At 48.2% G+C, this 20,885-nt stretch overlaps 1 protein-coding gene across 1 annotated transcript in view; it reads left to right on the forward strand.

Moving 5' to 3' along the window:
* The window catches only part of STS (steroid sulfatase), a 102,775-nt gene extending 86,792 nt beyond the window's left edge, over positions 1 to 15,983 (forward strand). Inside the window, exons 9-10 of the mRNA XM_088833768.1 lie at positions 2,639 to 2,760; positions 14,688 to 15,983. Coding sequence (XP_088689894.1) covers positions 2,639 to 2,760; positions 14,688 to 15,061 — 496 coding nt within the window. The 3' untranslated portion in view covers positions 15,062 to 15,983. The remainder of the gene's footprint in view (positions 1 to 2,638; positions 2,761 to 14,687) is intronic.
* The last annotated feature ends 4,902 nt before the right edge of the window (positions 15,984 to 20,885 follow it).

Here is a 20,885-nt window from a genome sequence, read left to right on the forward strand (position 1 = left end):
CTTATTTTTAACTTAGCGGTAATGGAGTATTTTCAGTTCTGTGGACTTTGGCGGAGCGCGTGGCGGATCGTGCAGGGTGGGTGCCGGACGAGCACTTAGCAGCAAGGCTATAATTACTTTATGAGGGTTTTAGTGACACCAAAAGGTGCCACCAAAAAAGAAAGAAAGGAAGGAAAAGCCTGAGGGACATCGGGCCTCTCAAGAGTGCTCACCCAAATTATATGAGCAAGTAAGAACGACCGTCTATGCAAGGCAGCAAGAGACACACAGATGTACAGAACAGACTTTTGGACTCTGGAAGAAGGCGAGGCTGGGATGATTTTGGAGAATGGCATTGAAACATGTATATTATCATACGTGAAACAGATCGCCAGTCCAGGTTCGATGCGTGAGACAGGGTGCTCGGGGCTGGTGCACTGGGCTGACCCTGAGGGATGGGATGGGGAGGGAGGTTCACGATGGGGGACACATGTACACCCGTGGCTGATTCATGTCAATGTACCGCAAAAACCACCACAATATTGCAAAGTAATTAGCCGCCGATTAAAATAAATTTTTTTAAAGTTCCAATTTCTTATAGTAGGAGAGGATAAACATAGAGTGTTGGGTTTTTTTTTCTTCTTTTTAAACTTTTGTTGGAGTGTAGTTCATTTACAATGGTGTGTTAGTTTCTGCTGCGCAGCAAAGTGATTTGTTTATACCATGTGCTGTGAGCTCAGTCGCTTCAATCGTGTCTGAAACTTTGAGGCCCCATGGACTGCAGCCCGCCAGGCTTCTCTGTCCGTGGGATTTTCCAGGCAAGAATGCTGGAGTGGGTCGCCGTTTCCTCCCGCAGGCGATCTTCAGACCCAGGGATCGAACCCGAGTCTCCCATGTCTACCGCATTTCAAGCAGATTCTTTACCACGGACTCATCGGTATTATCTATTCTTTTTCAGATTCGTTTCCCATATAGATTAGTACACAGTATTGAGTAGAGGTCCCTGTGCTGTACCGTAGGTCCTTATTAGTATCTGTTTAATATATGGCTTCCCTGATAGCTCAGTTGGCTAAGAATCTGCCTGCAATGGAGGAGACCCTGGTTCGATTCCTGAGTGGGGAAGATCCTCTGGAGAAGGGAGAGGCTATTCACTCCAGTATTCTTGGGCTTCCCTGGTGGCTCAGCTGGTAAAGAATCTCCCTGCAGTGCGGGAGACCTGGGTTCGATCCCTGGGTCAGGAAGAGCCCCTGGAGCAGGGAGAGGCTCCCCACTCCAGTATTCTGGCCCCGGGAATCCCATGGACTATACAGTCGCAAAGAATCAGAGATGACTGAGCAGCCTTCACTTTCTTTCATTTTTGTCTATGGTAGCGTGTATCTGTCAACACTAGTCTTCAGATGCATCCCTCCCCCGTTTTCCCTCTTTGGTAGCAATAGGTTTCTTTCCTACATCTGTGGCTCCCTTTCTGCTTTGTGGATAAGTTCATTTATGCCTTTTTTTTTTTTTAGATTCCACGTATAAGCATTATCATTATGATGTTTGCCTTGGGCATCTTTTTAATCAGAAAAAGAAAACCCTCAAATTCAACAATCTCACTCTTTTGCGGGTATCTTTCTGCCCCAGGTCTCCGTGGCAGCAGCCTCAGAGTGTCAATGCCTTCAATTTCTCTAGTGGGGGTTCATGTATGTGTCACTCAAAACAAAAGTTTAGACTTTTCTCTTTTCCTTTATGTAACCTCCCAAAGGGACTTCCCATGTGGCTCAGTGGTAAAGAATCTGCTTGCCAGTGCAGGAGACATGGGTTTGAGACCTGAGTCGGGAAGATCCCCTGGAGCAGGAAGTGGCCGCCCACTCTGATGTTGTTGCCTGGGAAATCCCATGGACAGAGGAGCCTGGTGGTCTGCAGTCCGTGGGGTTGCAAAGAGTCGGATGTGACCTAGCGACTAAACAACAAACCTCCAAATAGTCTTATTTTGCTCATCACCCATTGTATCCAGTTATCCCTTGCCAGCTGGAAACTTTTGCCTTTCGGCATAATCGTTGAAGAGATGTATTTACCTTTGAGAGCATTAACATATGTGCCGTGTGTGTGTGTGTCTGTGTGTGTGTGTGGTGTGCATCCACATCTCTACAAATGAGGCAGTTTTGTTCTTTTTCATGGCTGAGTAGTATTCCGTTCTGTATATGCAGCTCATCTTGTTTGTCACTTCATCTGTCAGTGGATATGTGGGTTGCTCGCACGTCCTGGCTAATGTAAATAGGGCTGTGGTGAACACTGGTGCTGCCTGTGTCTTTTTGAATTAGGGTTGTTCTTTTTTTTTTCGGGGTATATGCCCATGAGTGGGTCCACCCCACGGACACTCATGACATTGGGAGAATCACTCCGTGTCTCCGGATTACGATCCCAGGATGACGCCGGTCCCAACTCATGGTGTCGCTTTGAGGATGAGATCAGTTCAGGCGTGAGCAGAGCTGACCTGCCTCCCTGCATGGCATATGGTGCCCGGTGATGGTCAAGTTGGTGTTCTCAGCGTTCCTGGTTGAACGACCACCTTGTAGCCCCATCACGCCTTCGTGTACTGAAGGATAGCTCAGACGCCAGGGTGTTTGAGTCCCCTGGTGGGCATGGCGACCTCACGCCCTGCCTGCTTCGTCCCCAGGGTCATCGACGGCCGGGACCTGATGCCCTTGCTTCAGGGGCGGACCCAGCGATCGGAGCACGAGTTCCTCTTCCACTACTGCAACTTCTACCTGAACGCCGTGCGCTGGCACCCACCCAACAGTGAGTAGACGCGTCTCTCCTGTCGCGTATCTTTCCCCGCCTCGCTTCGAGGGCTGCGTGCCATCAGGGAGGGGCAGGGGAAGAGAAGAAAACCGCAAGAGGGCATTGCTCTCGTGAGATGCCCCCCTCCCGGCCCCGCGAAGAAGCTGGGTTTGATGTGTCCTTCCTTCTCTTCCTACTTTCTTCTCTTGAGCCTGCTGTTTACCCCAGTAGTCTCAGCAGACCTGGGCGTCGCCCAGCTCTCTGCCAGTGTTTGCTGGCTCCTTCCTCCTGGGGGTGCAGAGGACGTGCCAGGTGGTCGGCAGGCTTCTGAAGCTCCTTCCTTCCCACTCTGCCAGCTACCCAGCTGCATCTCCTGGTCTGACCTTCTGTCTGAGTTTCTGCCCAAGAGCCCCTCTGCTCTGGCATGGCTGTTCTCTGTTTGCGGTTCCCTCTGCTTGGAATGACTTTCTTTTCCTACCTGGAAAAGCTTACCCACTTCCCGCGATGCCCCTCAAATGCCATCTCCCCTGCCTGCGGTCTTCTAGCTTTGCACTGGTGCTAGCTGGCTTTAACGTGTCTACCTGACCTTGTCCCCTGAGCCTTAAAGGCAGCGGGTCATGACCCACCGATCTGTCGATCTGTTTGGTCACAGATTCTCTGTGTGTGTGTGCTAGCGGTAGATGTTTAAGACAATGCTCAGATATCTGTTTGGTCACAGATTCTCTGTGTGTCTCTGCTAGCCGTAGATGTTTAAGACAATGCTCAGATGCGTTGATGGCGTCGTGGTTCCCAGACCAAGTGTATTTTCCGTCTGTGTCAGTGGCAAGATGTACTCAATCCTTCGGGTCTGCCTACAGCAGATATAAAAGTGCATTTCCTTTTCTTAAAAATGTTTCTTTACTCAGGTATGTGTTTTTGGTTGCGCTGGGTCTCTGTTGCTTTGAGGAGGCTTTCTCTAGTTTCAGCAAGCAGGGGCCACTCTCTGCTCGCAGTTTGCAAGCTTCTGATTGCAGTGGGTTCTCTTGTTGCAGAGCACGGGCCGTAGGGCGCTCAGGCTTCAGTGGTTGCAGCCCGTGGGCTCCATAATTGTGGCTCCTTGGCTCTCGAGCACAGGTTCAATGGTTGAGGCACACAGGTTCAGTTGTTCCATGGCAAGTGGGATCTTCCCGGACCAGGGATCAGACCTGCGTCTCCTGCATGGCCAGGTGGATTCTTAACCACTGAACCACCAGGGAAGTCCCAACAGATGTATTTCTAACAAGCCTAAAGGACCAAGTGGAAACAAGTGATGATCATACGTGTGGCGATAATCCCACATCTGGTTTTCATACATGTAAGCATAAAATTATGTACAAGGAGATCCAACCAGTCCATCCTAAAGAAAATCGGTCCTGAAGATTCATTGGAAGGACTGATGCTGAAGCTCCAATACTTTTGGACACGTGATGTAAAGAACTGACTCTTTAGAAAAGACCCTGATGCTGGGAAAGATTGAGGGCAGGAGGAGAAGGGGACAACAGAGGGTGAGATGGTTGGATGGCATCACCGACTCAATGGACAGGAGTTTGAGCAAGCTCTGGGGGTTGGTGGTGGACAGGGAGGCCTGGCGTGCTGCAGTCCATGGGGTCGCAGAGAGTCGGACACGACTGAGCGACTGAACAGCATCATCACATCACTGCGATGCCGAGGCGTCTGTGGGAACCCTCACCTAGTCTACGCCTATTGTACATCTTAGAGATCGACGCTCATGTTAGACTCTCAGGTGCCTCTGGAGAGACGGAATGAAGCTCTGCTTTTCTCTAGCATGTTTTGGGTTCTGCTCCCAGATGCGAGATTCTCCCAGAGCATCTGGTGGCTCCTTCTTAAATTCAGGACGTTCTCATACCAGATTTCAGTGCAGTCCTGATCCCATCCTCGTCACCCAGCCGAGTTACCCAAGATATCATTTAAAGAGCAGCTGCTCCATTATTTTTCAAGTGGAAGATTGTGAGCCTTCCTTTGTGCACAGAAATGAGACCAGGTTTACCCTCGAAAGTTTATCCTTTAAATCTGGAAGAGTTCCCTGAGATAACTTGTGGGCACTTTTCTAGTTTAAATCTGTATGACTTCCTTGTGACAATTTCTGGCAGATGAATGTGGTAAAACCACATGCTCACAATTCTAGGCTCGGAAGGGCCCTGTTTACCTATCTCATCCATGTGTCCATGACTCCTAATGTCCATAGGCATGCTGTCTCTTTTTTTAGGTTAATTGGCAGCGTTTCTGGAGGACGAAAAATGGCAACCCACCCCAGTACTCTTACCTGGGAAATCACACGGACAGAGGAGCCTGGCGGACTTCAGTCCATGGGGTTGCAAAGACTCGCACATGACTTGGTGACGAAACAGCTGGCAGCATTTAAATCTGAGTCAGTTCAGTTCTGTCTCTCAGTTGTGTCTGACTCTTTGCGACCCCATGGACTGCAGCACGCCAGGACTCCCTGTCCATCAGCAACTCCCAGAGTTTACTCATACTCTTGGAAGTAAACTCGGCGATGCCATCCAACCATCTCTTTTAAATCTGAGCCATCTCATAAAGGAGAGATGTGGTCCTCCCCATCTTTCCTTTTTTTTTTTTTTAACTTCTTATTTTATATTGAAGTAAGTCCATTCTAAAGGAGATCAGTCCTGGGTGTTCATTGGAAGGACTGATGCTAAAGCTGAAACTCCGATACCTTGGCCACCTCATGCGAAGAGCTAACTCACTGGAAAAGAGTCTGATGCTGGGAGGGATTGGGGGTGGGAGGACAAGGGGACGACAGAGAATGAGATGGCTGGATGGCATCACCGACTCGATGGACATGAGTTTGAGTGAACTCTGGGAGTTGGTGATGGACAGGGAGGCCTGGCATGCTGTGATTCATGGGGTCGCGAAGAGTCGGACACAACTGAGCGACTGAACTGAACTGAACTGAACTGATACTTGATGAACAATGTTACCTTAGTTTCCGATGCTCAGCACCATGATTCAGTGATACATATACATATATGTGTTCTTTTTCACATGCTTTTCCCATGTAGCTTGCTTCATAATACTGGACAGAGTTGTCCGTACTATACAGTAGGTCCTTCTTGGTTATGTGTCTTAAACATAGCAGTGTGTCCACGTTCCCGCTTCCTTTTATACTGAGCCTGAAAGAACCATAAAGAACCAAGTTTCCGGGGCTCTTGGCTGTTTAAAGATGTCCTGAGCCGTGCCAAATTGCATTTAAGTAAAGCCAGCCGCCTCCATTTACAGGGGCCGCCGGAAGGAACGTATTGGATCAGGGGCTAGGGAAACAGTTATGTGGAGGGATAAACAGGAAGGGGCAGAAAATAGGGGTAAGTGAGCAAAACCAGACCCAGATGCTGAGAGGCAGCAGGCCCGGGGGATCACATTTGCTGCTGAGACAGACACCAGGGACATTGCCTCTTACGCAACTCATCGCTGTCTTCCGCCTCGAGGCAGCGACAGAGGAGGGAAAATGACAGTCTTTCGATGCCGGAATCATCCGTCTAGTCAACGGGTCTGAAGAAACCCTGGATTTCTTTTTTTTTTTTTCAATCAGTCATCTTGTCTTCTTTGGAGATCGTGTCCTGAAACTCAGGCACGGTGGTGGCCGCTGTGGCTGTCCCTGGTGACGGTTTTATTGAGCATCTACCACGTGGTGCCTGCTGGACTGGACACCTGTCGGTGGTCAAAATATACCGAGTTCTCTGCCCGGGAGTTGCTTGCCTCTTAGGTCATGGGGGGAGCTGCAGGCTGGGCAAACAGCCGGGAATGCAGACTTGTATCAGGAAACGTCCCTTGCCCGTGACGATTACTAGTACTGCATGAGTACTAGTTGGAAGAGACAGCTTAGATCATCTCGTAACCGAAAGTGGGGTCCGGCTGCTGGACGCTCAGAAGCCACTGAAGAGGGCGAGGTGGCAGGAAGGAGAGTTTGCTTGATTTGGGATGCTCTCAGCCAGGGGCGGGGGCGGGGGTGGACATCTGTCCAAAGGCTGACTCCTTGACAGTCAGAATGTAAAAGCTTTTATAGACAGAGGGAGGGGGGTTCCTTGCGGAAACAGCACAGTCAGCCCTGACGGTCATCTTGAAACTGATCGTCGGTGGTCTGATCAGGATCATCTTGATTCTTTTCGGTCCAGTTCATCTTTCAGTCCCACTAGCGGTAAAGAACCCAGCTGCCGATGCAGGATGCATAAGAGACGTGGGTTCGGTCCCTAGATGGGGAAGATCCCCTGGAGAAGGGTATGGCAACCCACTCCAGGATTCTTGCCTGGAGAATGCCACGGACAGAGAAGTTTGGAGGGTTACAGTCCACGGGGTCGCCAAGGGTCACACAGGACAGAGATGACTTAGCAGAGCAGTGCACGGTCTTCAGTCCCAGGGTTGATTGGTTTCCATTTCTTTGAGGCCAGTTCTGGGAATGAAGGCAGGTGAGATCATGGCTACAGTCTGGTTGTCATGGAGTTATCTGACTGTCTTCCTTGGTTTCTGCCTGTTCTCCCTTCTCTGACCAAACTTATTCTTTGGCTTAAGGCTTTTCAAGGACGAAAGGCAGGCTGAGGACCTTAAGGTCCTGCTGTCTTTCAGCTTCTGGATCTATATCTGCAGGAGACTGTGGGTTAGCACAGAACCTAAACCAGTCCTAGTTGGAGGACATCACTTGGATCATCTCAGATCTCTGTTGATAGGAGACTGTGGGCAATTCACAGACATTGAACTAGTACTGTTTAGAAGAGATAGGCTTGGATCATCTGAGATCTATGCTTACAGGAGATTGTGGTCATCACCACCTGGGGGACGCTTTCTGTAATTCTTAGAGGCGAGAGTATTGCCACCTTGAGCTCCAGATACTTGGTTAGAAAAGAAGAGAGACATCTAGGCTCAGGGTTTGTAAATGTAGGGCCAGGGCAGCAGTGAGCCGGAGCCAGCCCCTGATGGCTGAGGAATCTCCCCAGCTTGTGGGGAACACGTTGCTACCTGGAAGTCAGCCTCGTGGGGAGCATCTATACCACGGCGACTGGCTGACACAGCAGATGTTAACCGTGTTCCTCTCTCAGAGAAGCTAGAGCTTTCCAGCAGGACCCTGGTACCCATCTACTAGAATGGAGTGGCAGCGTTGGGGAGGTCCAGCTCGTGTTTGTCTTGATGAGGTTGGATGCCTACATTTCCCTGGTGACTCTGACAGTGAAGAATCCACCTGTAAAGCAGGAGACCCAGGTTTGATTCCTGGGTTGGGAAGACCCCCCCCCGCCGCCACCGGAGAAGGGCGTGGCAACCCACTCCAGTGTTCTTGCCTGGAAAATCCCATGGACAGAGGAGCCTGGTGGGCTACATACAGTCGGGGTCGCAGATAATCGGACATGACTGAGCAATTGATGTTTTCACTACCTGTTACAATTCCAGACTTGTTAAATACTCATTTTTTTCCCAAAACGTTACAGCCAGAATACTGTTTCTACTCTTTTAAAACATGAATCCCTTTCAGCTTTTATATACAATGTCTTCTCTATAATTGAATATTAGGGCCAGAGAGGTGTTTCTACTCTCAAAATATGAATCCCTTTTGGCTTTTATATGCAATGTCTTCTCTACAATAATTGAACAATTCTATAATTCTAATGATTCTGTAGCTTGGTTGTCTCAGCACATTGAGGTGATGAGAATTCTCCATTTATTTTTTTCCCTAAGAGTGAGCACTGGTTTTAAAAATGATCATGTATATATAGGCTTTGTAAGGTCGCGAAAATGGGCATCTTAAGCTGTAAGGAAATAACCCAGACACCAAGGGAAAGTAACAGGCTTTATTGGCAGTGCGCTCCCGGGCAGAACCCACTGACCGCAAGAATGGCCACGAGGAGTTCTGCCCCGAACAAAGGCAGAGTGCGGTTTTTATGTCTTCGGGGCAGGAAGTGACATCATATAAACCTGGACAGACCTAAATAAGGCAAAGCTCGGGAATGCGAGATTGTGAATGGTCAGCTAAACCGGGTTGGTCACTCTGGAGTTCAGGAAGGAGGGTAGATCTCGGCAGAGGGTTATTACGTCAGAGATTCCTCAGCGGTTTGGCGGGACTTTTTACCTCCGGCGGGGGATGGAGAGGGGAAGAAGGAGCCGAGACGGCCACCAGGAAGGGGAAGCCAAGAAGACCACCAGGGTCCGACCTCACAGGCTTCCCTGGTGGCTCAGACAGTAAAGACCCTGCCTGCAATGCTGGAGACCCGGGTTCGATCCCTGGGTCAGGAAGATCCCCCTGGAGAAGGAAATAGCAATCCACTCCCGTATCCTTGCCTGGAAAATCCCACAGTCAGAGGAACCTGGCAGGCTACAGTCCACCGGGTCGCAAAGAGTCGGACATGCCTGAGCTACTGACACTTTCACTACCTTACAATTCCAGACTTGTTAAAAACTCATTTTTCCAAAACATTAGAGCCAGAACACTGTCTACTCTTTTAAAACATGAATCCCTTTCAGCTTTTATGTATAATGTCTTCTCCATAATTGAATAATTCTATAATTCTAATGATTCTGTAATTTAGTTGTCTCAGCACATTGAATGGCTTAACTTTATCATCATCTGAGATCATTATTCCCATTACATTTTAGGAGAACTCAAGAAAGCAATAGTAGAACACGAATAACTTTGGTTATGTGACGATGGGAATTTTGAACTTAAATTTCCTGTTCAGCATGGATTCAAAAAGTGTGGCTTTAAGATTTGACTTAGGCATCTATGTTAGTATAAAGTCAATGCAATGGCAACTGGATTTTATGGTCAAATGTGTTTTCAAAGACTGGTAGATGTTTTTGGCTCTGGTATCCTGGTGCAGAGTTTTGAGAAGATGAACATAAGTCTATAAAGTAACGGCTGCAGCTAAGTCGTGTCTGACTTTTTGTGACCCCATGGACTGTAGCCCACCAGGCTCCTCTGTCCAGGCGATTCTCCAGGCAAGGATACGGGAGTGAGTAGCAGAGAGAATGTTCTGATTACAGCTACTTTTGTCTTAGAAATTAAACGGCATGAGAAAGGCTGAGCTGGTTTTTGTGTTCCATAATCATTTTGGTGGGTGTTGGTCGGACACCCTTCTTTATCTGAAGATCAGAAGTTCAATCTGAACGGTCAGCTACAGCGTATTGAAGGCTGAGGCTGAACTAACGTCAGTTCAGTTCAGTCACTCAGTCGTGTCCGACTCTTTGCGACCCCATGAACCGCAGCACGCCAGGCCTCTCTGTCCATCGCCAACTCCCAGAGTCCACCCAAACTCGTGCCCATTGAGTCAGTGATGTCATCCAACCATCTCGTCCTCTGTCGTCCCCTTCTCCTCCCGCCCCCAATCTTTCCCAGCATCAAGGTCATTTCAAATGAGTTGGCTCTTTAGTTGTTGGAGCTTCAACTTCAGCAACTTCCAATGAATGATTAGAATAATCAAAGCAACAAAGAGCAAAGGTTAAAGGCAAAGAAACTGAGTCAAGGAGGAACCGAAATCCGCCCTGCCCTGTAACACGTTCAGTAGACGACATCAAGATTACGGAGGGCGTCAGCTGAGGGTCCCAGGGGATGGTATGGGTGGCACACAGCGGGGGGGAAACAGAGCAGTCTTTGAAATGCTTCTTTTTTTTTTTAAAAAAAAAAGGTAATTTTCTTTATTTTTGTCTGTGCTGGGTCCTCTTTGCTGTGAGGGCTCCTCTCTTGTTTCGGTGCCTGCCCTTCTCTTGTTGTGGAGCACAGGCTTTTGGGTATGTGAGCTTCAGTAGCTGCAGCGCATGGCCTCAGAACTTGTGGCTCCCCGGGCTTGGTTGCCCCGAGGCACATGGGAATCTTCCCAGATCAGGGATCCAATCTGTGTCCCTGGCATTGGCAGCTGGACTCTTTACCACTGAGGCACCAGGGAAGTCCTGCAATGCCTCTCGAAGCACTTCAAGGTGGCAGTTTGTAGTGGGAAAAGGCTGCTAAGACCAAAACCCCCAAATGGCTATATTTGGCTGCGATGATGTATACACGGAGTCCCCCACGCATGCAAAGTTAATCTTGCCAAGACAAGCAGTTAAACCACATTCATCAAGGGCCATCAAAATCTGAGTGATAAATGAAGAGTCAGTGTGTGGAAGCCCTTTAAATTTTGTTGTTCGTGTTCTTTAAGAATCCTGAAGATGGCGGGGGTGGAAAAAAGTGTCTTAAGATTTGTATTGCAGTGGCAACAGGTTGAGGGACAGCTGGAAAGCAGTGGTCTCGTCTTAGACTGCTGGCCGCTTTACGTTCAAAGGGGGGCTCCCCTGGTGGCTCAGAAGGTGAAGAGTCTGCCTGCAATGCAGGACACCTGGGTTCAATCCCTGGGTCAGGGAAGATCCCCTGGAGAAGGGTGTGGCAACCCACTGCAGTATCCTTGCCTGGAGAATTCCATGGACAGAGGAGCCTGGCGGGCTACACTCCACGGGATTGCAAAGAGTCAGACACGACTGAGCAGCTAAAGAACAGCAAATCAGGAAAGGAGACGGGAGTCTGAGAGGTTAACAGCCACGCCCAGCATCCCACAGCTAGGAGATAGCATAGCTGGGGTTGGAACCCAGCCTGTCACAGCCAATAGAAAGGGTGGGAGAGTTCAAGCGGATTGTACTCAATGAGCCACCAACGCAAGACACCGTCCCGAGCTCAGAATAAAGGATATGTCCCCAGGAGGCTGGTCATCGGTCTAGACTCACAAGTAATCTTTGCATGAAGTGGGATGTGATTTGCAAAGCAGACTGGCATGTGTTAGGAGGGATTAAGCATCTTTTATCTGCAGAATGTTCTTCTGATGCCTCCGTGGACAGCCCAGTGGGCTTTGCATTGTCCCCATTTGTTCTTGGGTGAGCACTCCCCCGAGTGCTCATTCTCGAGGTTTGTCTGCCAGGAGACCTCAGAACCCTTTCTTGTGGCCGAGTCCCTGAAAGCAATCAAGATCAAAACAGCGGTGCCTGTCCTGGGCTTCACACGCCCCTCAGAGCCCCAGGGAATCTCAGGGCACTGTCGCTTATTTGAAGCTGGGAAAGGGCTGAATTCAGGGTGCAGCTCAGGAATCAGGCTGTTCTCAATTAAATTCCAGTTGCCACTTTGTCAAAGGACTGGAAGCTTTCTTTTCTTGTGACTGAAAAGAAAGTGAGTCACTTTTTTTTTTAACCTGTGAAAGTGTTAGTCGCTCAGTCGTGTCCGACACTTTGCGACCCCGCGGACTGTAGCCCGCCAGGCTCCTCCGTCCATGGGATTCTCCAGGCAAGAATACTGGAGTGGGTTGCCATTTCCTTCTCCAGGGGATCTTCCCAACCCAGGGATCGAACCCAGGTCTCCATCACTGCAGGCAGATTCTCTACCGTCTGAGCCACCAGGAAGCCCCCTGTTAAGCTGTGATTCTACATAAAAATGTTTCAAAGGTAAACAGTGAGCTCCGTAGCACTTTGTATGACAGTGACAAAGCCGTCCTGCAACTGTAATAAGTCACTGACATCTTTGCGGTTTAGGTGTCCCTCTTAAATTTTGGGCTTCCCTGGTGGCTCAGTTGGTAAAGAATCCACCTGCAATGCGGAAGACCTAGGTTCCATCCCTGGGTTGGGAAGATCCCCTGGAGAAGGGAAAGGCTACCCACTCCAGTGTTCTGGCCTGGAGAATTCCATGGACTGTATATAATCCATGGGGTTGCAAAGAGTCTGACAGGACTGAGTCACTTTCACTTTCTCTTAGATTTTGAAGCATCGTTTAAGCTGAAGTCAAATTATTGTTCCCATCACTACGTAGAATACTTTTGTTTTTGAAAAAATGCTGCCTGCAGTTTCCCTGCATTCTCACTGTAAAATTTAATAATTCCTTCCTCCCGTCATTGGATCTCAATTGTAGCTGAGTTTAAGATTCCGTGGTGGTCAAATATTTATCTGTGACAGAGGTGAGACAGAAAGCAAACTTTTTCGGAGTGCCCTGGAATTTTAACAATAAACAAAAGAATCTTTTTTAACTCAACAACGTTTTAGTACTCTCTGGAGAAATCCCAGATGAAATACGTCATCAAAATAAATTTGAAAAACAGGATTAAATAGACACATTAGAAATGCAAGGTGACAGGAGGCGCCTCCTTTCTGTTGAAATGACACCTTTCACAGTGTTGATTCTTGGTTTCCTGGTGAACAACAGAACAGACCCTGAACTAAGGCTTCATATCGTATAAACCTAGGCTTTCGCAGGTGGCACAGTGGTAAAGAATCTGCCTGCCAATGCAGCAGACATAAGAGATGCATGTTCAGTCCCTGGGTCAGGAAGATCCCCTGGAGGAGGGCATGGCAACCCGCTCCAGTATATTCTTGCCTGGAAAATTCCGAGGACAGAGGAGCCTGGCACGTGCAATAAAATGCATTTGAGCAAACCCAAAGTGGGCTAAAGAAATTATACAGAGAATGCACAATGTATCTTTTTATAAAAAGTTTTAAAAAATCCAGATTGGGCGCTATAAAGGCAGACACCTCGATGGCTTACCAAACAAATCTTCAGAAAAGCCTTAATTCTGCACTCGTCTGAGCTACGTGTCTGCTCTCTGTGAGAATGCTTAAGGTTTATTTACTGACTGGTCCTCACACCTGTGTGTGTGCATGCTCAATTGCTCAGTCACGTCCAATTCTGTGTGACCCCATGGACTGTAGCCCACCAGGCTCGTCTGTCCGTGGGATTCTCCAGGCGAGAATACTGGAGTGTGTTGCCATGCCCTCCTTCAGGGAATATTTACCCTTACTCACCCTTGAATATGCTTGTCTGGGGTCAGGGGCTTTTTGAGGAGAATGTGGACAGCCGTGCTAATTGTCTTCTGTTGTCCATTAGTTTATTTTGCATTTGGATCTGTGGGTGAGCACTCAATACGTGCAATTACAAAATCACCGTTTCCGTGACACAAACAGATGATCAGAGTGAATTAAGTAGGTGTGTGATGCTTTCTAGGGGGACAGTCTCCATGGTTTTCTATAAAAAAGCTGGAAGGATAAAGCGGAAAAGGACAGTTTCAGTCTGAACCTACTTTCACTTGGTTTATACACGTTAACTCTGTTTTCATCTGCCACCTTTTTCTACCCAGGATGCAGTTCCTAGACCTCTATCAGAGCCGTCTCTCAGAAAGTCACAGCATCGTAGGATAAACAGTGAATCAATCATTTCACAGTTATTTGTTTGTAAATCAGTTTTTTTCCCCTAAAATTTTAATATGGCTATTTAGTCATTGGAAGAGACCCTGATGCTGGGAAAGATTGAAGGCAGGAGGAGAAGGGGTAACAGAGGATGAGATACTTGGATGGCATCACTGACTCAAGGGACATGAGTTTGAGCAAACTTCAGGAGTTGGTGAAGGACAGGGAAGCCTGGTATGCTGCAGTCCATGGGGTTGCAAAGAGTCGGACACGACGGAGCGCCTGAGCAACAGCAACAAATGGAACACAGAACTTACATTTTTTAAACTTTTTTATTTTACTTATTTCTGGATGCTCTGGGTCTTTGTTGCTGCGTGGGGGGCTTTCTCTAGTTGTGGCACATGGGCTTGTCGTTGAGGGGGCCTCTCTCATTGTGGGCTCTGGGGCCCATGGCTTCTGTGGTTGCAGCTTTTGGGCTCCCCCTAGAGGCAAGCCCCCCACCCAAAAATTCATTTTTTGCATTATAACAGCTATTGCATAATCAGCTTTGTCTTTTCCTCCTTGGCAGTTAGATAACAACGCATGTTTTCTTACTTTTTCTTTTTAGCTATGATGCTTACTCTTTTTTGAGCCTTGAGTGTGATAAACCCACTCCATCCATAACTGAGTCTCTGCCTTCTTTGAAGCGCCCAGAAGGGTGGTTTTCCATGCACACTGTCTTGGGGGATGACTCTGATGACCCTGTCCCCACCACACCCGCTTCTCTGCTTGTCCCACCACAGGCACATCCATCTGGAAAGCCTTTTTCTTCACCCCCAAGTTCTCCCCCGAAGGCGCCAATGGATGCTTTCCCACCCACGTGTGTTTCTGTCACGGACAGTACGTCACCTACCACGACCCGCCCCTGCTGTATGAGATTTCCAGAGACCCCCGGGAGAGAAACCCATTAACCCCAACATCGGAGCCGCGATTCTGGGAGATCCTGGAGGCCATGCAGGAGGCGGCGGCCCGCCACGCCCGGACTCTGCAGGACGTCCCCAACCAGCTGTCCCTGGGGAACCTGATCTGGAAGCCTTGGCTGCAGCTGTGCTGCTCGTCGTCAGGACTGTCCTGCCAGTGTGACCGGGAGGATCAGGATGGGAGACAGAGCCCTTAGCCATTACTGGCTGCGTCTGGGGGTGCACGGGGTGAGGGTGGGGCGCCCCGCCGGCAGCATCAGGGATGAGCACCCAGGATCGACACTGGGGGAAGGCATCCCTGGCCGCCTCCCTCCTCCCCAGACACCTGGAGGCTCCATCAAGACCCCCCTCCACGCAGACACACACCTGTTTCCCCCAGGGGAGGGAAAAGTCAACGTTTGCAATAAACAGAGACACAAATGTTAGTGACGTCTTCCAAGGCCAGCTGTTCACGTGGATGGCGACTGGGCAATGAGTGTCCAACACCTGTGCGGCTGGAGGGCAGGAAGGGGCACAGGCGAGCTGCTGACCTCTCAGACAGCGCGATCCACGGCTAAAGGTGTCGCTTACCCTACAGCTGACTCGATGCACCGGCCACCAGGATTTCCCCTAGAGAGTGTCGCGTGGGAGCGAAGCATATGTTAAGTGTTTACTGAAATCTAACCTGTGCCACTTTTTTACCCTGAGTAAAAGAACATCTTGCCCAATCACGGATGATGGTTAAGTTGCCATCTTCTGGTGACTGAAAGGCGATTACTGTCAGTATTATTTGCAAATGGGTATGAAACACTCTTCATGCTATCCATGTTTGTATGTGGATATGTGTCTTTCTTTGAGAAGTTTGCAATATTTAGAAGCTCGTCACTGTTGAAGGAGAAGCAACAGAGGCTCACAGATGTGTTTTGTGTGACTGTCTTTTGGGGAGCTCTCCCAGCAAATGTCAAAGCTGAGACACACCTCTCCGGCCCGTGTGTTTCCAGCCTGTCATTTGTAGCGCGCTGTTTGGCTCCTGCTGTCCCTTGGCTGAACGGCGTTTCTGAACTAAAAGTCCAACTTAAGCGATTCTGCAGCCCAAGAAATCCCCTCTAACAGATTCACAAGAAATCCCCTCTAACAGATTCAGAATTATTAGCGTGTGAAATGTATGCTATTTCACAGGGGCGGGGGATATGGGGTGGGGGAGACACAAGCCATCAGACATAAGCAGTCCACAACCCATACCCACGAAGACACTAGCAATCAGACATAAGCAGTCCACGACCCATACCCATGAAGACACTAGCAATCACACATAAGCAGTCCACAACCCATACCCACGAAGACACTAGCAATCAGACATAAGCAGTCCACGACCCATACCCACGAAGACACGAGCAGTCAGACATAAGCAGTCCACGACCCATACCCACGAAGACACTAGCAATCAGACATAAGCAGTCCACGACCCATACCCATGAAGACACTAGCAATCACACATAAGCAGTCCACAACCCATAGCCACGAAGACACTAGCAATCAGACATAAGCAGTCCACGACCCATACCCATGACATCTCGAGCTCTTGCAGACCCATACCCATGACATATTGATGCCGAATTTCATGACGAGAAAATGGTGGTTCATGCCCGTCCTTGTGTTCTGTTGGCCTGACCCTGTGGGTAAGCAATATCTGTGCCTCAAGTCGGTCGTGACACGCATGCTTCCGTTTGAATTACATTTCCTGAGACCTCAGGAATGCAGGGATGAGGCCTAACGGGGAGGAGACTGGGAGACAGGGGCCACAGCTGGAGATAGTTCCCAAGTCTGGACCACCAGCCCCTTCTGGGCAAAGAGTTCCCCTGAGTGGAGAATACCTAGGTGACCTTCAGACCCTATACGCGCTCCAAGAACATGGTGAGGATTCACTCACTCATCTGTGCACGGGAGCTGTGGTCCCACTGCCTCTCTATCATCTCTGTAGCGAACATGTCTCTGCGTCTGTCTGCTCTTGGCTCAAGGGTTTTCTCGATCCCATGGGAGTGCGGGTCAGTGGAACACTCTGCCCGCCCCCCCACCCCAGATGCGTGGACCTTACCGTCCAGGCACTTTGGAGAAAAATGTGTATAAGCGCGTCTCTGGCTGTCTGACAGTGGTCTCTGCCTTCCACTCTTTGTCCCTGCTGAACAATGTCTAAGCTCCGACAACATCTCCCGACCCCCTCCTTACGGTCTGCTCTTTCAGAATTTTTTAAAATTAATTATTTCAGTTGGAGGATAATGGCTTCACCATATTGTGGTGGTTTTCGCCATACACCCACATGAATCAGCCACACACCCCACCCTTCTCCCTCCCCACCCCATCCCTCTGGCTTTGAGTACCTGGCTTCATGCATCAAACGTGCCCTGATGATCTATTTCACATATGGTAATATACATGTTTCAATGCTGTCCTCTCAAATCATCCCACCCTTGCCTTCTCCCACCGAGTCCAAAAGTCTGTTCTTTACATCTCTGTCTCCTTTGCTGCCCTGCATGTAGGATCATCAATACCATCTTTCTAAGCTCCATATACATCTGTTAATATACAGCGTTTGTCTTTCTCTTTCTGACTTACTTCACTTGGTACATATACATGGAGGAATATTACTCGCCTGTGAAAAGGGAATGCATTTCAGTGAGTTCTAATGAGGTGGATGAACCAGGAGCCTGTTATTTCAGATTTAAATCTTTCTTTGTCTTAAAAAAAGGACAAATGATTCCTTCCGCCTCCCTGGGAATGGTTCAGAGTTGGAAAGCAAGCAGGATTCTTTCTCTTAATTCAGATTTCTCCTTCTAGAAATTTGCCAGAAGCGTGTCATGCTGTTTCAGGAAATAGTCTCATGAAAGGATGGACAAGCATGTTACTAGTGTGTTAGAATTATTGCTGTTATCGTGCGAAACCCATCTAAGGCCCCTGTTACCAACTTACGTGTCAAAAGATGACCTCATTTGCTCAGAGTTGGACACACTCAATGCACATGGACTTTACAAGGCATTTTATGATGTCAGAACATTGTGTTTGAGGCTAAAAACAGTGGAAGGACTTTTGCAGATGTTGATAACGCACAGCTTTGTGTCGCGTTGATTGTTTAATCTGTACACGGGTAACCGCCAACAAAGGACACGTTTACCTCTAGACTCACAATGAGCTTTTGAGTATTTGCCTCAGAATCGCTTAGATCTCCATTCTGTTTCAGTGTATTTGAAGATCAGCTTTGTTTGTAATAATCATAATTACCACTTGCCACCTGAAAGTTTGGCTTGGAACGCACAACGGGACATTTGAGTTCCCACTGGTATGATCTCTTGTATGTCCTGTTCTTTGTGGGTTTTGAAGCTTTAAACAAATTCTTTCTGAAAAAAAAATATATGTATATCGTTATATTTCTAGCATTTCACAGGCGTACAAAGCTTCAGCTAACAGTGACCTATTGACAGGCACGATTTGGCAACATCATTAAGGCTGTGTGAAAATCACAACTGCAACCTGTGTGTCAGAGGTCATGAAGGTTTCCGGAAGGGGAACTCATGTCAGGTGGGCCTGAAGGACATCCCCGGAAGAAACAGGAAAAGTCTTTGTCACGTGTCTGAACAATGGGATCTGTGACGTGGTCGCATCTGTGAAGGTTTCCCAGAATCTCATTGTCACGTTCACTTGAAATGAAAATAAACTTTTCCCTGGCAATTAAAAATTCTCTCCTGCTTGGTTTTCCACGGGGCTCAATTTAGCAAGTGTGCACAATGTTCGGCTGGTCAAGAGTCTGCCTACAATGTGGGAGACCTGGCTTCCATCCCAGGGTTGGGAGGATCTCCTGGAGGAGGGCATGGCAACCCACTCCAGGATTCTTGCCTGGAGAATCCCATGGACAGAGGAGCCTGGCGGGGTGTTTACTATGTTTGGGGTATGATGTTAAGTGCTAGGGTTTCAGTTCAGTAGATCTTTACAGAATGTCAGAGGCTCCGGGGAAGGGTGGGGAGTACACAGATGGATGAGAAATAATAAGTAATAATAATAAATAAGGTAGCCCCTGACTTTCGTGATTAGAGGGCAGTGTGGACGCCCTGACCATCTCTTGGCTTCCAAGGTCGTGTCCCACTTGTGTGTTGCTACAGCTGCTGGTCAATTTCCAATGAAAGCTTTGTAGTAAATTCAATGGGATCATAGTTGTAAGGTGCCTGGCATGCTGTAAGTCCTAAGAAAGTGTTAGCTATCTTTATGCCCTTGCCTATATTTATCTTCAAGTATTTTTTATTACAAAAAAATATATAATTATTAAAAAAATACAGCATACACACTAGCGAAGAGAAAGAATCACTTTTAACCTGACCATCAAGCAGAAAACACCGTAAATATTTTTGAGTATATTTTTAAGATTTTATACACACAATCGCTGGACTTCCCTGGTGGCTCAAATGGTAAAAGCGTCCGCCTACAATATGGGAGACCTGGGTTCAATCTCTAGGTCGGGAGGATCCCCCTGGAGAAGGAAATGGCAACCCACTCCAGTACTCTTTGCTGGAAAATCACATGGACAAACGGAGGAGCCTCGTGGGCTACAGTCCATGCGGTTGCAGAGAGGCAGACACGACTGAGCAACCTCACTTTCACATACAATGACATTACACACGCACACAGATGCATGTTACAGAAATGAATTATAACCAGTTGTATTATAATCTTTTTTTTCACGTAACTCCGTTGTAACCATCTCCATGATAACAAGAATATATTCATTCCATGGTTTTGATTGATTGCATAATAAAAAAACATTTCCAGTGAATATGTTTCTATGAATATGAACTTTGAGTTGCCTATTGAAATGGATGTCATCTAAATGTAACGCAGGGTGCAAGACTCGGTCACACACAAAGATGTGGCATTTGCTTGGGTGGGCGGGACCCCTCTGTAGCTGCAGGTGAAGCAGAAACTGTCTCATGTGTGGTGTCATCGCGGTACTGGGTACTGGGCAAGAAGATTTTCTCCACTTTCTTTTACCTTCGGGGCCACTGAGGCACTCAGGCCCAGCCAGAAAGTTTCCCACACCGAGCTCTATTTGTAGCTACTCAATGCAGAACATCCGGGTAAGGACTCTGAGATGGTCCTAAGCGGGAGGATGGTGATGAAATAGCCTGGATCTCGTGAGTCGCCACCTGGGGCAGCTCCAGAGAAACCACGGTTTCCCCGATCGACAGAAGACTGACACCTGAACAGGATCTCATCTTTTCTGGGGACCTCCCTGGGTGGTCCAGTGGGCAAGTCTCCAAGTTCCCAATGCAAGGGTCCTGGGTTTGATACCCAATCGGGGAACTAGAATCCCACACAGCTAAACAATCAAGCATCTCCACAATGAAGACAGAAGATCCTGCATGCTGCCGCTAGGACCCATTACAGCCAAATAAACATAATTTTTTTTTTAAAAAAAGATCTACTCTTTTTATTTTGAAGACACTAAGATTTGGAGGTTGTTAGCATAACAGCAGCTGGAGTTCCTTATCTCAACTAATATACTTGCTTGGCTTTCCTGGTGGCACAGCTGGTAAAGAATCCGCCTGCAATGCAGCAGACCTGGGTTCGATCCCTGGGTCGGGAAGACACCCTGGAGGAGGGTATGGCAACCTGCTCCAGTATTTTTGCCTGGAGAATCCCATGGACAGAGGAGCCCGGCAGGCTACAGTCCATGGAGTCACAGAGACTCGGTCACGACTGAGCGACTAAGCAAGCCTGCACGGCCATATTATATAAACCTGACACTCTTATGAGAATGTCCTAGATTGCAAAAAGGGTTTTTGTTTGTTTTGTTTGTTTCCAATTTACTGGTGTTGCTTTGAGTAGAAGCCTATGCACGAATTTTTCTTTATAATTCTGACTTTATGATGGGAACGTTGCTCAGCATGAGATCTGCCCTCCTAGCTTTTGCAGGACAGGATACAATCTTCTTAACCCCCAGGCACAGAGTTGTACAGGGGATCTATTCCTTCTGCATAACTGAAACTTTGTATCTGT

This window comes from Moschus berezovskii, chromosome X (genome assembly GCF_049115385.1).
Source record: "Moschus berezovskii isolate FMDL1 chromosome X, NW_MosBer_1.0, whole genome shotgun sequence".
In the NCBI taxonomy this organism is placed as follows: Eukaryota; Metazoa; Chordata; class Mammalia; order Artiodactyla; family Moschidae; genus Moschus; species Moschus berezovskii.